General features: G+C 29.8%; 3 protein-coding genes across 3 annotated transcripts; all 3 read left to right on the plus strand.

The window, feature by feature from the left end:
- Nucleotides 1-5,193: 5,193 nt before the first annotated feature.
- On the plus strand, nucleotides 5,194-7,745 carry LOC130961751 (uncharacterized). Its single transcript, XM_057887748.1, has 3 exons — nucleotides 5,194-6,017; nucleotides 6,783-6,888; nucleotides 7,016-7,745. Exons 1-3 carry the CDS (start codon nucleotides 5,277-5,279, stop codon nucleotides 7,516-7,518), a joined length of 1,350 nt encoding a protein of 449 aa, XP_057743731.1. The 5' UTR covers nucleotides 5,194-5,276; the 3' UTR covers nucleotides 7,519-7,745.
- Nucleotides 7,746-11,247: 3,502 nt separating this feature from the next.
- Nucleotides 11,248-15,667, plus strand: LOC130959415 (disease resistance protein RML1B-like). Its single transcript, XM_057885292.1, has 5 exons — nucleotides 11,248-11,898; nucleotides 12,071-13,157; nucleotides 13,259-13,549; nucleotides 13,653-15,255; nucleotides 15,390-15,667. Exons 1-4 carry the CDS (start codon nucleotides 11,405-11,407, stop codon nucleotides 15,252-15,254), a joined length of 3,474 nt encoding a protein of 1,157 aa, XP_057741275.1. The 5' UTR covers nucleotides 11,248-11,404; the 3' UTR covers nucleotide 15,255; nucleotides 15,390-15,667.
- Nucleotides 15,659-17,312, plus strand: LOC130959431 (putative disease resistance protein At4g11170). The gene is made up of 3 exons (XM_057885294.1): nucleotides 15,659-16,097; nucleotides 16,200-16,505; nucleotides 16,613-17,312. The coding sequence occupies exons 1-3, from the start codon at nucleotides 15,975-15,977 to the stop codon at nucleotides 17,042-17,044; spliced, it is 861 nt and encodes a 286-aa protein (XP_057741277.1). The 5' UTR covers nucleotides 15,659-15,974; the 3' UTR covers nucleotides 17,045-17,312.
- The last annotated feature ends 241 nt before the right edge of the window (nucleotides 17,313-17,553 follow it).

Consider the following 17,553-nt stretch of genomic DNA (forward strand, 5'->3'; position numbering starts at 1 on the left):
ATTTATAATTTTAATCTTTTAGTTTTGGTTGTAGGCCTTCTAATAAGTTTTAGAGTTCACATTTTTTATTTATTAAATATGATGAATAATAATATATAAAAATTAATTAAAATGGTAAATATCTTAATTTTAAATTAAAAAATATTGGTTATATATATATATATATATATTGTGATAACTATAAAATTTTGAGAATATCTAAATAGTATTACTAAAATTAAGGTCACACTCTTTTAGTTTTTAGAAACACTTTTTAATTTAAAAAAATTAAAATTATTGTCAAATAATAAAAAATATAATTTTAATTTTAATAATACTTTTTAAATATTTTTAAAATTGTGTAATCATCAATATATATATATATATATATATATATATATATATATATAATATTTTTAGAAAAATAAAATTATATAGTAAATATCTTTTGTATCAACTATAAGATATATATCCAACTATCCAAGTAAGAATGTGAAAAATAATGCTAACCTAATGTAACATGGAGTAATGAATCTAATGAAATAAATAAAAAATGTGAACTCTAAAACTTATTAGAAGGCCTACAACCAAAACTAAAAGATTAAAATTATAAATCTACAATAAAATAAAAAATTAGTAGCCAGTAGTTGTGGTGGCAAATTTGTACCCTAACAAAAATATTAGGGATTAATATTATTAGATAGACAAAAAATATAGCCAGAATTTATTTTATTTAGCATTAATTATATAAATTTGGTTACAGAATATTTCATTAACAAAATTAACTATTAGGAGTTAAATAAAAATTTGATATAAAAACTTATAAGAGGCCAGTCTTCTTTTCCAAAATGGAGTAATAAATCTAATGAAATATTGCTATAGTAGAAAAAATTGGAATTTTATAAAAAATTAAAATATAAATTAAGTACATAAAAATAAAATTATAATAAAATTTTAAATTGTGAAATTGTTAAATTTAGCATAAATTTTAGGATTTATCTATTTTGTACTTTAAGAGTACATATTAAATTTAAATTTTTTATTAAAAATATAAAATATTTAAATTTTGAATGTATTTATTTATATGTATTAAATAAAAATATTTAAATTTTTTTTAATAATAAGAGTTAAATAAAAATTCTAATTAATAAATAATTACTCTTGCAGTAAACTCTTAATTGCTTTTATGATTGAACACAGAACATTGGGTGAGAGACAGAGCGCTGCTTTGTCATCAGCTTCTCAGTCCTTCATCTTCAACACTTTCAAGTCTCTCTCTCCTCCGCCAGTGGCACACATGCAAAAAAGAATAATTTGAATCGATACTATTCGAACTTTCCCTATGTCACAAAATGCATGTAATTCGAATTGACTAAATTCGAACTATGGTTGTGTAATTCGTGACAACTTGATTCGAACTATTTGTGCGCAATGGTTGGTCATAATTCGTGCTAAATCTATTCGAATTATGAACAAATCTAATTCGAATTTTATTACTTCGAATTACATTATAGTGTGTTTTGGTTGATTGATAAATGAGAATCTGATTTGGCTGAACTGCGTAATAAAAATCTGTTCTCGGCTTATATGCGTTTTTTACCCTTTTATTTAATTATGACCCTCCAAACCTATATATTTGAGTACCTTACTACCTTACATACTCATGTCCCCAAACCTATATATGTGATACCACCTTTTTTCTTTGTTGTTTATATGACTTTCCTTCTTTAAAATATAATCTATGGTTTATAAAAATAAAATATAAAATAATAAAAAAATCACATATGTTCTAAATATAATTATAGTCCTCACATCACCAAATTAAATTTAAATAACTATTTAAATATTTTAAATTGATCAAATATAATAAACTATCTAAACATTTATTTGTATATGTTTAGAGTGAATATGAGATAGATATAGAACAGAACAACTATATATCCGCCCTGTATCCACCAAACAATTATCATCAAATATTATCACTAATCAGTAATCAATTCTCTTATCACTATTAGATGAAGCATAACTTTATTAGCATAATTTTTTAGATAAATAAATTTAAAAGTAAAATCTATTATATCAAAAATTAAAATAAAAATAAAATACTATTTTAATTCCTAACATTTGGTTAAAATCTGATTTTGTTCATAATATTAAATATTTTTTTTTGTCTAAAGTTTTTATTTTGTTCTACTTTTGTCTTTGGATTAAAATTAAATTTTTTAAAAATATCTTTTTTATTGTTATCAATTTTTTTTATATTTTTTTGCCATATCACTCTCGAATCACTATAACGTATAACCACTATAATTAGATTTTTATAAATAAATAAATTAAATATTTTATTTACTTATATATATAATTTGAGAAATATTTACATTTTCAAACCATATTACATATTCTATCTACAATGTAAACGAGAAAAATATAAATGTATTTTATTTACATTGTAAACGAGATAAATAAAATTTTAATTAGCCAGATCTTATTTGCAAACGAAATATGAAGAGTTTTAAAAAAAATGCATATTTTATTGGGTAAAAATAAAACACTTAAATAAACTAAGGAGCCACCAATATTCTCCAATAGTCCCAAAATAAAAAACGTTACGTAAATATCTCAATATATATATCTATTTAGTACCAGAATGTATTGAGACATCTATCATATCTATGTAACATTTTTTATTTTGGGATTATTGAATAATATTGGTGACTCTTTAGTTTATTTAGATATTTTATCCAATTTTATTTACCGTGTAAACGAAATAAATATATATTTATCTTGTTTATTATAATTTGATAACTTTCCAAATTACGTATTTAGATAAATAAAATATTTAATTTATTTATTTTTAAAAATCTCTATAATTACAATGTTATTAGTCAGAAGATGATAATAAAAAATATATATTTAAAAAAGATTAATTCAAATAATCTCATAAGACTAAATAAGATGTTTAAAATAAAAATAAATTGTTTTAAACATTAGAGACAAAATAATCAATTAAAAATTAGTTGAAATATTAAGTATTAAAATAATATTTTATTATCCTTAAAAACTGACATAATTAATACCTAAATTACCTTAATAATGATTCTTGTTATTTTTAAAGATATTGATCTCTAGTAAATAGTCAATTCCTGAAATATCATATAACTTCTAATTTAGTCCCTGAAATTCTTTTTTAATCAAATCCATTTTCAAAATATTTAAATTTAGTCATAGTCCTTCTCTCAGTTCACTTTACTAACATTGTTAATGAAAGGTAAAATGTCATGTTAAATAACATGTTAGCACACTCTTTTACATTCTAAACAACTGTTAGCACGATAACTTTATGGAAAGTGGTTAAATTAATCCCTAAATAATAAAATCCTAATCCCAAAATGATGCATATATATCCCCTTCTCTTGAAGTGAAAATGCGAAGGTCCATAGAGCAATATTGAAAGTCGCCTACATGATAGGTGATGGAAACGGAAGTCGTGGTGGTGAAGTGTCTTCTCACTCTCTTATTGGTAGCTATGCATAAATTGCATATGGAAAAAACAGAAACTTCAATGACACAATACACAAAAATTGCATATGGGAAAAAAACAGAGACTTCATCAATTTTGTGTTACCCAAAAGCCTTTAATCAACTTCAACAAAATCCTAACTCCAAAAATAGTCATCGGTTCCATCAGGCAACACACAATGACGAAGCCATTGGTTCCCTGTGACAAAATCGGCACAACAAGCAAGATTACAAGGCATGTCATTTAACGTGACACCTTACTTTTCATTAACGACGTTAACAAATAAATTGACGGAATGATTAATGAGATTAAATTTAAATTTTTTAAAAATAAATTTAGTTAATTTTTTTTTAAATTAAATTAAATATTACTCTATTAAAATATAGCCAAAGTTCGGTGCACTCTTGCCAAGACGCGAGGACTACTCTAGCTGTTTTCACTTTATTGGTAGCTAGGGAACATTGTTGATATTACAATTGTCTTTTTCCTCTTATATTTTAAGAACTCATCCCCTTTGGGTTTACGGTTAACACAACAACAATTCAACACACTAATTTATAAAATATATTCATCATCATTTTGGTTTGTGAAAATTAGCATCTTTATATATGTATATTTTATACTAAGATGCATGGTCCTCTTACAAATGAATATAATTCCTATAAGTGGACAAAAAGTGAAAAATTATTAGTGTCCATATATGTAGCAATAGTATCCATAGGCTGGTATATGTCCCAAGATACATGCATGTGTGATGAAAGACACCATTTATATAATAAAGGGTTTTTAATCTGTTAACTACATTCAAATAAAAACATGTGTAAACTCTTAATTAAAATAATGGTCTACTTTAAACAATTTTTGTGTGTTGGATAAAAGAATTCTTAAAAAAAAAAAACTAAAACTGTCAAGTTAGTTTTTAATTTTTCCTATTTTTAAATGATTAAGATTAACTTTAGTAAAAAGAAATGGAATATATCCTTTTAATATAAATCTTCCAAAATGTTATAATAGGAAAATAACTTTTAAATATCAAATTCTTGAGGAATCTTAGGACTATATTTGATTTACAATTTTATTTTTTTATTTTCAATATTTTGTTGTGTTTTTAAAGTTTTATGAAGGAAAAAAAACAAAAAATAAACTTTTATTATTATTATAACTATTTTCTTTTTTATAAAATTCTAAAATAAAAAATAAAAACATAAACCAAGTCTACACTAATTAAAATTTCATGACATGCATTGTTTTATAAGAGCAAGTTGATTTGAGTCAACTAAATATGTCTACAAAAGGACATGCTTCTATCACCTCCAACTTGAACCTCACTGTCACTAGCTACTATTTCTCACTCTTCCTTCTTCACTACTCATCACTTATTAAAATAAACCATGAGAACCATCCACGCTTCTACACATTTTTGTCCCTTTCCCCCTACAACACAACATTGCCCCATTACTCTAATCTTTTAGATTTAATAATAATTTACACAACCACCACTACTATTGTACTAGTTAGTACTTCCCTTACTACATTATATTCACCATACATTTCACCATATCTTTAGGGATTATTGAGATTCCCCCCTAGAAGCTACCACCCTCTTTCTTATTCATCTTCTTATATCCCTCTCACCCTTCTATTTATATTCATTCACTCCAATTCCTCACTTTCACATCATATCACATCACATTTCCTCCACAACCTCTCTTCCATTATCTCCATATCTATTGAAAGGAAAAATATTGTTGCTATTATTTATATATATAGTTAGAAGATGAGTGGGGAAATGCAACTAAAGAGGTTCAACACAATGGAGAGAAGGCCTCTTAGAACCCTAAGGGATCTCTTGAGTGAGAATAATAATAATAATAATAATAGTTATTATTGTTCAAACTCATCATCATCATGTTCTTCAAGTGGATTCAAATCACTACCAAGAAGGATTAATCAAACAAATAAAAGTAGCATGCAAACCCAAATGAAGAATCCCTCAACCTTTCAAACCCTAATAAACACATTCAAGACCATCTTAGTGAAGAAATCACCCTCTATGATCTTGCCACGTAGCATCTCACGCAAGCTTTCGTCATCAAGAAGGTCAAGGAGAATAAGGAACCAAACATTTTGCAAAGGAAGCACTGATGAAGTCAAAGTCAGCACCGTCAAGATCAAGGACATCATACGGTGGAGATCTTTCAAGGATGTTACTGTGAAGGAGGAGGAGGAGCACAATAACAAATCTCAACTATCACAATCACAACCGTTGGATTTTCACCGTTGCATGATGATGGGGTCCACTACTACAACAACTACGACAACCACTACCACGTGTAGTAGCAGCAATGGGTCTAGCTGGAATGAGAGTGATTTTACCTCAATAGCCTCAGGGTACTCGTCTTCATGGGAACCACAAAACGACGACGTTTTGATAAGTGAGAAATTTCCACTTTCACCCCTTAATGTTGTTGTCGGCAAGGATTTGGTGCAACAAAAAACAAATATGGCGGGGCCCAAGGTGAGCAATGATTTATTTAATTTATTTAAACAAAAGTTTTCAGTATTTCACCCAAAGAAACTCAAAAATACATTTAACGGTGATTTTAATTAAATATGAAACATGACAAGGAAATTTTTTTTTATAACTTGGCATCTTTCAGGAAATATTATTTTGTCTGCAGCTGAGGGTTAATATGTATATTTGTTTGTTAAAATATTATTTTGTTTTGTTTCGTTTTGACTTTCAATTAATTTCATGTTGATTAGGATGCTTCTTTTCCCTTTCCTTTCTATCATTATTTTATTCTGTCGGTGGGATAGTTTGCAAGATTATTACTACTGTTTTTATTTGGATTCTTATAATTCATAGTTATAGTAGTTATTAAGATAATATTTTCCAGCCCTTTTTTTCATTTACATGATAATATATATTTAATAAGATAATATTCGTGATCTTGCTTTTGAATTTTAACATGCTCTATTCTAAAACATGCCTATTTAAAAAAATATAAATACTAAATAATTATTAATTTATTTTTTGGTAGGGACTAATTATTATTAACTAAATTCTCAACAAATGTTTTGCAAATTTATTTTCTTATCCCTTATTCAAAAAGAAAGAAAAAAACGAAAAGAACAACCAAGTAATACATGTTCCTCGGGATTAATTAGTTGCTCTTGTAGATTATAATTAGTTTACTTGAATTTAATGCTAGTTTGATAGAAATTGTTAATATTATGGAGTATTTTACCGATGACTAAAATAATTTGTAATCTTGTGTAGGAAATTTCAAGTTTCCAAGAAGATGAACAACATAGTCCAATTTCAGTTCTTCAAATTGAAAAAGATGAATTCCCACACTATAATCAAAGCCTTGCCGATATTGAAAGTAAGTTCCTCCTTTTCCATCATTAATATAACATTTTCTTCATTACTCAAATTAAATTAAATAACAATATTTATATATGAGAATATAATGATGTATGCTAACAATTTTGTGTTATTTTTTTAAACAGGAAGAAAACAAAAGGTCATGGACACCTTTCAAATAATTGAGAGCCTTGCAAAATTTGACCTACCAAACTTAGACCAATATATCATATTGGATGAGAACTTTAGCTATAATGAAGATTGTGATAATTATGATTATGAAGTTGAAGAACAAGATTATGTTGAGCAAAGGGCAATGAAGCTACTAAATTGTGTCAAGGCCACATGTTCATTCCAAAGCTATGATTTTGATATTCTATTGTTAGATTTTTTCAAGGAGGAATTAAGTAAGAATATTGATGACGAGGAGTGTGAAAGTGAGTCAGAGATGTTGAGAATAGCTAAGGAATGGGTAAAAGGGTCATTTGGTTATGACATAGGTCATGTGAATAATTATGTTTGTATCAAAGACATGGATAAAAGAGGTGAATGGAGCAAGTTTGAGAAAGAGAAAGAAGAAACGGTTTTGGAGATTGAAAAGGAGATATTGCATAGTTTGGTTGCTGAACTTTTGGACTTACATGATTAAATAATGGAGATTATTTTTTCAAAGCTAGGTCCAAGTAGACGAGTAGTTCTTTAATCCATGTAAATGTGCCAAAATTTAATTAGCTAATGACCCTTCTTTTTGGGGTTAGTTTAGTTTTTGACTTAGGCATAACTCATGCCTTTTTTTTTTTGGTTAAGGTTCAGGATATTATTAGTATGTAATTGTTTCATGTATCTACCGAGAATTTAGTAAATTATCAGTATTATTTTGCCCATTATTATAGTTGAAACTTGAAAGGTATTATTATCGTTATTAGATTTTTACTAACAAAAATTTCAAGAATATTTATAAAAAATTTTCTCAGTAATTTGTTGTAAATGTCAATCCATTAGACGTATTAATAATTTAATTAAGATGACAATAAAAGGTGGAGATACAGAATTCTAAAACAATAAGGATTGAATTTTTTTTAAATTCTTTTCTCCATAAAAAATTTGATACTATTTCAGATCGAAAATATCTATATTATTAAAAATCTAATAAATGTTTAGACAAAATACATAATGTATATTTAATATAAAAATAATAATACTAAATGAACAAGTTATTGGTAAACAAATTTCTTAACCAAATATTTCAAAAGAATTAAAAAAAAAAAGATAAAATACAAATACATCTATAAAAAATCAATGTTCTTCTTTTCCTCTCATACCTGTATTTTTCTTATTCTTCTAATGGTGATGAGTTTTTTTTTTCTTTTTTCTTTTAAGGAGTCTAACACTTTTTATTAATATTAACAAACACTTTGAGATAACACTTTATTTTTATATTATTAGAATTTATGATTTAAAGTTTATGGGTCAAAAAGTTAATATATAGTATAATACTTTTGTTGATCAAATGTTAGAAAAAAATGATAAGTTTTTCAATCACATACCATTACTCTATGATTTAAGCATTATGAAATGCAAGAACTGGTGGTGAAAAATATTGATCAAACTCGTACTATTAATGTAAGAATATAATCGGCATATGTATTTTTTTTTTTTTAAACAATTGGGGATTAAATATTTAGCATTTTCAACAAAAATGAAAAATAAAACTGCGAAATAGCACTTGAAATTTTTTTTTTTAGAAAAGGCCTTTTAACATTCATATATTTATGTACTTATAAAATTATTCTATTCATTTAAACTTTTTCACTAAATATTTTTTTTATCAAATATATTTTTTTACACTAAATGAGTTCAAGATAATAAACATGCTTTTAAGATGAGATGAAGCAGGTAGTTTTTGCCTAAATTTTGGTGTTGCTTTGGGTTTGTTTAAGTTTTAGCTTAGAATTAATTTATTGATGTCATGTTTATAATTTTGTTTTTTTCTGTTTGTATTTGTGTTGTTTCTTTCTTTGAGGAAGTTTTGGACTGCTACTCATCTCAACTTCAGCTTTTGACACCATAAAAAAAATATTTGATTATGGTTTTCCAAGAAATTGAAATGTCTTGAAAAATAACATTAGCAGGTTAGACAATCATATTCTTAATTCTCATTTTCATGCCCATTGTATACTTGTTTTCTATTTAATAAACTGTAACGGATCCAGTAGTGGGGCGAAATATATATAATATGATAATAGTTTTTAAGTTTAATTATTCTATTAGTTCTATAGTTTTGCAAAATTTTTAATTAGGTCCTGTACTTTTTTCTTTTTAATTGAATCCTTACACCAAATTTTTTTTTAATTGGGTCCCTACACTTTTCTTTCCTTTTATTTGGTTTTCCTGCACCAATTATTTTTTAGTTAGGTCCCTATGAAATTAAGCCAATTACTGCTAAGAGGGACCTAATTGAAAAAAAAATTTAGTGCAAGGACCCAATTAAAAGAAAAAAAAGTATAGGAACCTAATTGAAAATTTTGCAAAACTATAGGGACCAACAGAGTAATTAAACCTAATTTTTATAATAAAAATATTATGTTTACATAAAAAATTAGCTATCAAATTATCTATTATAAATTTGTGTATAAATATATATATTGTTTAACTAATTTTTAATGTGTATTTTGTATTTTAAAATTTGTATTTTAATATTTATTCTGTACAAGTGATTATTTTATATATACGTAGCATAATTGTTATTATAATTATATTTTATTATTGTAAAATATGATTAGGTTTCAAAATATCTAATTACAAATTAAAATACTAAAATAGTAATTTAAATAATAAAATATAATTTAAAATTTAATTTTTTATTTTTCATATTTTAAAACATTGGCAATATAATTAAAATGTCTTTATATATATATATATATATATATATATCGTTAAACAATCATTTAAAGCTCAACTTTCATACAATTAGCTCTTAATGATATTCATAGTTTAAAAAGTTCATTCAATTAGTGTAGTTATTATGAAAAAACTAAAGCTAATTTTAAAAGAAGAAACACAAATAGATAGATAATATCCTTTCGAATCGATCTCTAAAAAAGAACATCAATCTTATTTAAATTTGAAAATTGATCATTATAATGGACATATAATATGAAGTTCTCAAATTGACTATTAAATATCGAAAGTTGAATAAAAAATTATTATGGGGTCAAATTTAAGTAGATCCGTCCCGCGTGTAATATTCTCTTATATTTTTTATTCAACATAATATGAATCTAAATTTATTGAAGAAATTGTGAAAGATATTTCAGAAAAACAAGGTAAGAAAATGGTGTACTTATTTTGTTATTGCTTATGTTAATGCAGCAAATGTAGCTAGTATGACAGAATTTCTTACCACTACTTTAATTTCCAGGGATAGAGAAATAGTTGAAGGCATTATGTTAGACTTGTCTCAAATAAGAGATTTACACTTGAATGCTAGCTAATACCTTCAGACATCATCAAATGTGTGTGTTCCTTCAAATCTTGAGTTATTTTCTTGTGAGCTAAGATACTTTGAGTGGGAAAGACTCCCCTTGAAGTCTCTGCCATCAATTTTTGTGTTGAGAAACTCATTGAACTTCACATGCCATATTTGGTTTAAGCAGTATCTGCATCTCCTTTAGAAATTGTATGAGATTGGATGATTCGGCGCGCTATATAATGGAACAATCCCATATCATCATGTTACAAGGAACAGTTGGATATGAATTTAGACAGATACTACTAATATACACAAGATTTGATTTCAATTCATGGTTGGATCAAACTATTTCTATGAAAAAAGAAAGGCAATGCTGTTTGCTCAGTCCTAGAGTGTGGTATTTCCTCCAATATATGTCTCAGATATCATGAACTTCATTCAACAAGCAGAGTTGGAGATGGAGATTGGTCATAATTAAACCATACAAATGAGGGTAATGATGAATTGGATATCATTTTAATAGTTCTGTATATGATTCAATAATGTTACTTCTTTGCCAATGGTAGGAAGCTTAATTGGCGTATTATATTGCAAAAGACTATAATGAAAAATGTTACTCATTTAATAACAACATACATATACATGCAACCATCGAATTTTAGACCAACTTCACAAATTCCCATGCAAGATGTCTATATCTATTTGCGTGTCACATGGTGGGGTTACATACAAAACAAAAACGAAGAAAAAAAAAAGTATAAAAAAGACCTTATAAGATTCCCCCAGACGCGTTTGCTGAACATGAAAGGTGAACAAAATGAATTTTCAATTTGGTTTCTCAATCCCACTTTTATTATTATATAATATAACACTAAGAATTGAGAGCTTTAACAAAAGAATAGTGCACAAAGGTTCTTCTAATTAAGAATGGAGGAGGAACCAGCCAAGAAACAACCAAGAAGATTAATCTATGTATGTACGTTGACACTGCACTCATAGTTACTCACAACATCACTGTGTTGAAGATCCCACCACTGGCTAGAGAGCCTCTTCCTTATTTTCAATGGTTTCTTCTTCTTCTTCTTTTTTGGATGCTCCCAGAATCAAACATGATGTCTTCATCAGCTTCAGAGGAGAAGACATCCGCACTTCTTTTCTTAGCCATTTGCGAAAAGAGTTGCATCGTAACCACATCGATTTCTTCGTAGATGACGAGAAACTGCATCCTGGAGATGACATTTCATCCACGCTTATCCAAGCAATCGAGGAGTCTTCTATTTCCTTAGTGATCTTTTCGGAAAACTATGCTTCTTCAACTTGGTGCTTGAATGAACTTGTGAAAGTAATTCAATGCATGAAACAAGATCAAAGGATTGTGATACCTGTTTTCTACAACGTTGTTCCTTCTGATGTGCGGCATCAGAATAATTCCTTTAAGGAGGCTTTTGATAAACACCAACACAGATTGAAGGGAAATATGATGAAGGTGCAAGGTTGGAGATTTGCTTTAAAGGAAGCTTCTAGTTTATCTGGATTTCATTATCCATCGAAATATCAGTAAGTTCTTCTTTTTGCTACTTAATCCACTACTCTAGTACTTAACTATATTGCCATATGCATATGCATACCTGCTAAGCTTTTTCATTTTTTATTTTGTCATTGTTATGCTTGACTTCTTTTCAATTATACTTATAATGTGTAATATTTTCTTATAATTTTTATACAACAGGGATGAATCTAAATTCATTGAAGAAATTGTGAATGATATTTCAGAGAAATTGTCATATATTTTCTCAATAGAATCCAAAGGTCTTGTTGGAATTGATGATAGTTTTACATGTATTGAATCATTACTGGAAATTGAATCGAGCGAGGTCCGAATCATAGGAATTTGGGGGATGGGAGGAATAGGTAAAACTACTATTGCTGAATTCTTATTTGACAAATATTCTTCTCATTATGAAGGCAGTTGTATGTTGAAAAATGTAAGAGAAGAATCACAAAAGTTTGGTGTGCCTTTTTTATGTGAGAAACTTATTTCTGAGTTATTAGCCGGAGAAAGCCTTGTTTTGAAAGGATCATCCAGAGCAAGATCCGCTTTTATCCAGAGAAAGTTGAGTCGGAAAAAAGTTTTCATAGTGCTTGATGATATGGATACATTAGAACAGTTTGAACATCTTGCTACACAATGGTTGGGACCAGGTAGTAGGATCATTGTAACTACCAGAGACAAGCATGTCCTTAGAAAAGTTCATGGAATATATGAGCTCCAGGGCTTGAGCTTTGAAAATTCCATTAAGCTTTTTTGCTTGAATGCTTTTGACAAAGTCTATCCTGAAGCTGGATATGAAGAGGTTTCTAAAATGGCAGTCAATTATGCAAAAGGCGTTCCATTGGCTTTAAAAGTTTTAGGTTCTTTTTTATATTCTAAAACCATAGAAGAATGGGAAAGTGCTTTGGGAAAGCTCAAGATTTATCCTAATATAGATATTTTTAATGTCTTAAAGTTGAGTTATGATGGGCTAGATGATTTAGAGAAGGACATATTCCTTGACATTGTATTTTTTTTCAAAGGAGAAGATAAGGATGTTGTTGTACCATATCTAGAATCCTGTGGTTTCTTTCCTGCTATTGGCATAGGCAACCTTTCACGTAAAGCTCTTATAACGATTTCAAAGTATAATAGAATAGAAATGCATGACTTGATAGAACAAATGGGTCGAGAAATAGTTCGTCGAGAATCAATTAAAGACCCTGGAAGACGTAGCCGCTTAAGTGACCCTGAGGATGTCTACAATGTACTGAATAATAATAAGGTAAGAAGACCACATATTTAATTACTTTTCTTGATTACATGTGTTAATGCTGGAAATGCGACTAGCATGATAACATGTTTGGCTATTGGATTTGTTTGCAGGGAACAGACTCAGTTGAAGGCATTATGCTGGACATGTCTCAAATTAAAAGACACCTACAATTAGATGCTGACACTTTTAAAAGGATGCCTAATATAAGGTTTCTCAAAATTTGTAATTCATGGAGGCACAAAATATCAGCTTCAACTCTCAAGTCATTTCCAAATGAACTAAGATACTTGGGGTGGAGTGGCTGCCCTGTGAAGTCTCTTCCTCCAAATTTTTGTGCTGAGAAGCTTGTTGAACTTTCTATGCCAGAGAGCCAAGTTTCTAAGCTTTGGGATGGAGTTCAGGTATGTACAAGAACAAGAGCATCTTTAGCCTTCTCTTAATTGATGATTAATTAATTAAATTAAGTATTTGAAGATGTGATTATGGTCCCCTTAATTGTTATAGGATCTTGTAAATTTAAAGAGGATTAACCTTAGGGGATGCAAGCAGCTAGTGGAGCTTCCAGATTTTGCTCAGGCATCAAACCTTGAAATGGTATACCTAGATGATTGTGCAAGGCTGTGTCAACTTCATCCATCCATTCTATCCAGTCACAAGCTTGAAACCTTCAGTGTTCATAACTGCAAAGAACTGAAGAGTCTTAAAGGCAAGGTTCATTTGAAATCTCTTGAAACACTACATGTTGGCGGGTGCTCAAGCATGAAGGAATTTTCGGTGTCATCAGAGGAATTAACGAGTTTGAATCTCAAAGGGACAATAGTTGAAATGCTGCACTCATCAGTTGGCCGTCTCAGCAAACTTGTGGAGTTTGATCTGAGTAATGTGAGACTTGAAACTCTTCCAAACGAACTGTGTCTCTTAGTATCCCTTGAGGAACTAAATCTTAGAGGATGCAAACAGTTGATTGAACTCCCTCACAATATGAAAGCCTTGTCGCGGTTACAGGATCTCCACATAACGGATTGCTGCAGCCTTCAATCTTTACCAGAGCTTCCATCATCTATTAGACATTTATCTGCCACAAACTGCACGTCACTCGAGAAATTATTCAATGCAGAGACAGTATTCAGTTTAAATCTAATGTCCATCTCATTTGAAAACTGCGAGAGGCTTGATGAGCATTCATTCTTAGAATATGTGCATCATGCAATGATGGGAGTAGTAATTAGAGACCTGTCGAAAGGGATGCTGCAATATATACCTGATGATTACTATGGGAATTTTAGCCCTCATGACTTCCCTGAACGCAAACGCGAGGTTTTTCATCCCGGAAGCAAGGTTCCATCATGGTTCAAATATCAGACAAGAGGTAGTTCAGTAACCGTTGACTTTCCTGCAGATCAACCTCATTATCTCGATACACTAGTGGGTTTCATTTTCTCCTGTGTTGTTTATCATATTCCTTCTCAAAGAGGAGTTCCTCCTATTGGTCCTGTTCGTTCTGCAAAATGGCCTCCCGTGATCGGTTGTCATTCAGATTTAGGGTATAGCAAACAGTCTGCTACGACGAGCAGATGGAGCTCAGACCATGTTTGTATATGGTTTGCAGAATTTGATCATTGCAGTATATTCGATAGAAAGAATGTTACATTTGAATTCATAGCTCAATCTTTTCATATGAAATATCATGACGAAGGTGTGCCGTACTATGAGCGGTTGCGATATGAATGGGAGGTCATAGGGTGCGGGGTTTGTCCGGTATATGCCTCAAACATCCTGGATGTCTTCCAAAATATGGATCCGGATTTTCAATTCTTTTATGATAGACCGTCGTGGTTAGATAAGGAGAATGTTGATCAATCCATTTTCACTCTTCATGAAGTGAAAACACGGGTGATTCGCAAGATGGAAGAGGTAGAGCAGAGCAGAGCAAGAAGAAGAAGAAGAAGAGAAGAAGAAGAAGAAGAAGAAGAAGAAGAAGAAGAAGAAGAAGAAGAAGAAGAAGAAGAAGAAGAAGAAGAAGACAAAGAAGAAGGCGAAAACGAAGAAGAAGAAGAAGACGAAGAAGAAGACGAAAACGAAGAAGAAGAAGAAGAAGAATTTTAAGGTGAGAACATCTTGAATTGGTTTATGTATTTGGATAGGTATTGAAACACTTTATTGAACATGTTTATTTTAGCAACACTGATAGAATGCCATACTGAATTACTGATAAATGTGCTAATGTGTTTTCGGGTGCAGAAATCACTTGTTTGATCAGTGAAGACCGAGAACTTATTACTTCAGTTTTCATCTCTTGAATGTTCATGCTGCTTCAGAATTTACTATTGGTGGATCTAGGGGGCAACTCCTTCCCATGGTTGTTGGCGATCTAATTTATGCTTTTTAACTTAATTCATACTTTTCTTTAAAGCAATTAACATAATCTCGTTAATCTATTGCCAGAACTCTCTTTTCAATTAGTTTTCATGTTTATTAATTACTTATGTTAATCTATTGCCAGTCAATTATGCAAAAGGCGTTCCATTGGCTTTAAAAGTTTTGGGTTCTTTTTTATATTCTAAAACCATAGAAGAATGGGAAAGTGCTTTGGGAAAGCTCAAGATTTATCCTAATATAGACATTTTTAATGTCTTAAAATTGAGCTATGATGGGCTAGATGATTTAGAGAAGGACATATTCCTTGACATTGTATTTTTTTTCAAAGGAGAAGATAAGGATTTTGTTGTACCATTTCTAGAATCTTGTGGTTTCTTTCCTGCTATTGGCATAGGCAACCTTTCACATAAAGCTCTTATAACTATTTCAAAGTATAATAGAATAGAAATGCATGACTTGATAGAACAAATGGGTCGAGAAATAGTTCGTCGAGAATCAATTAAAGACCTTGGAAGACGTAGCCGCTTAAGTGACCATGAGGATGTCTACAATGTACTGAATAATAATAAGGTAAGAAGACCACATATTGAATTACTTTTCTTGATTACATGTGTTAAATGCATGAAATGCAACTGACATGATAACAAGTTTGATGATTGGATTTGTTTGCAGGGAACAGACTCAGTTGAAGGCATTATGTTGGACTTGTCTCAAATTAAAAGAGATCTACACTTAGATGCTGACACTTTTAAAAGGATGCCTAATATAAGGTTTCTCAAATTTTACTATTCATGGAGGCTAAAAAAATCAGCAAGTGTGTACGTATCTTCAACACTTGAGTCATTTCCAAATGAACTAAGATACTTGGATTGGAGTGGCTGCCCTGTGAAGTCTCTTCCGCCAACTTTTTGTGCTGAGAAGCTTATTGAGCTTTGTATGCCGTGTAGCCAAGTTACTAAACTTTGGGATGGAGTTCAGGTATGTACAAGAACAAGAGCATCTTTAGTCTTTTTCTCTTAATTGAAAATTAATTAATTAAAATTAAGTATTTGAAGATGTGATGATGGTTCCCTTAATTGTTATAGGATCTTGTAAATTTAAAGAGGATTAACCTTAGGGGATGTAAGCAGCTGGTGGAGCTTCCAGATTTTACTCAGGCATCAAACCTTGAAAAGGTATACCTAGATGATTGTGCAAGGCTGCGTCAACTTCATCCATCCATTTTATCCATCCACAAGCTTGAAACCTTGAGTGTCTATAATTGCGAAGAACTGAAAAGTCTTAAAGGCAAGGTTCATTTGAAATCTCTTAAAACACTCGGTGTTCGTTACTGCTCAAGCTTGAAGGAATTTTCAGTGTCATCAGAGGAACTAACGAGTTTGAGTTTCGATGGGACAATAATTGATACGTTGCACTCATCAGTTGGCCGTCTCAGCAAACTTGTAGAGTGTGATCTGAGTAATGTGAGACTTGAAACTCTTCCAAACGAACTCTGTCTCTTAACATCCCTTGGGTAGTGTTTGTTTTCAGGTACTGAGACAGAGACTGAGAGACTGAGACTCAGTATCGTGTTTGTTAGTTCAGAGACTGATACTAAAATTTCTGTCTCTGTCTCTAAAATTTCAGTATTTCAGTACCTCCAAAAAGTAGGGACACAAGGGACTGAAATTTTTAGAAATGAAAACTGAAACTTTAATAACATTTTATACCTAAAATACTTTCATTTCAATTAATTAATTCCAATTTTACCCTTTGTGCAAATTAAATTAGAGTTTCATTCTTGTTTCAACTCCTGTCTCCTATTTTGCACCAAACAGAATACTGAGATTTATTTCAATACCTATCTCTTAGTCTCTATCTCTCAGTCTCAGTTTTTCTGTCTCTGTCTCTCCACCAAACGCTATCTTGAGGAACTAAATCTTAGAGGATGCAAACAGTTGATTGAACTCCCTCACAATATGAAAGCCTTGTCGCGGTTACAGAATCTCAACTTAACAGATTGCTGCAGCCTTGGATCTATACCGGA

The sequence above is a fragment of the Arachis stenosperma genome, chromosome 2 (assembly GCF_014773155.1).
Source record: "Arachis stenosperma cultivar V10309 chromosome 2, arast.V10309.gnm1.PFL2, whole genome shotgun sequence".
NCBI lineage: Eukaryota > Viridiplantae > Streptophyta > Magnoliopsida > Fabales > Fabaceae > Arachis > Arachis stenosperma.

Excerpts from the sequence above, each read along its gene's own strand:
- LOC130961751 (XM_057887748.1), top strand. The coding sequence starts at position 5,277 with ATGAGTGGGGAAATGCAACTAAAGAGGTTCAACACAATGGAGAGAAGG. Across the intron at positions 6,018-6,782 it reads CAAATATGGCGGGGCCCAAG|GAAATTTCAAGTTTCCAAGA; the intron begins GTGAGCAATGAT and ends AATCTTGTGTAG. Across the intron at positions 6,889-7,015 it reads AAGCCTTGCCGATATTGAAA|GAAGAAAACAAAAGGTCATG; the intron begins GTAAGTTCCTCC and ends TTTTTTAAACAG.
- LOC130959415 (XM_057885292.1), top strand. The coding sequence starts at position 11,405 with ATGGTTTCTTCTTCTTCTTCTTTTTTGGATGCTCCCAGAATCAAACAT. Across the intron at positions 13,158-13,258 it reads ATGTACTGAATAATAATAAG|GGAACAGACTCAGTTGAAGG; the intron begins GTAAGAAGACCA and ends ATTTGTTTGCAG. Across the intron at positions 13,550-13,652 it reads AGCTTTGGGATGGAGTTCAG|GATCTTGTAAATTTAAAGAG; the intron begins GTATGTACAAGA and ends TAATTGTTATAG.
- LOC130959431 (XM_057885294.1), top strand. The coding sequence starts at position 15,975 with ATGCATGACTTGATAGAACAAATGGGTCGAGAAATAGTTCGTCGAGAA. Across the intron at positions 16,098-16,199 it reads ATGTACTGAATAATAATAAG|GGAACAGACTCAGTTGAAGG; the intron begins GTAAGAAGACCA and ends ATTTGTTTGCAG. Across the intron at positions 16,506-16,612 it reads AACTTTGGGATGGAGTTCAG|GATCTTGTAAATTTAAAGAG; the intron begins GTATGTACAAGA and ends TAATTGTTATAG.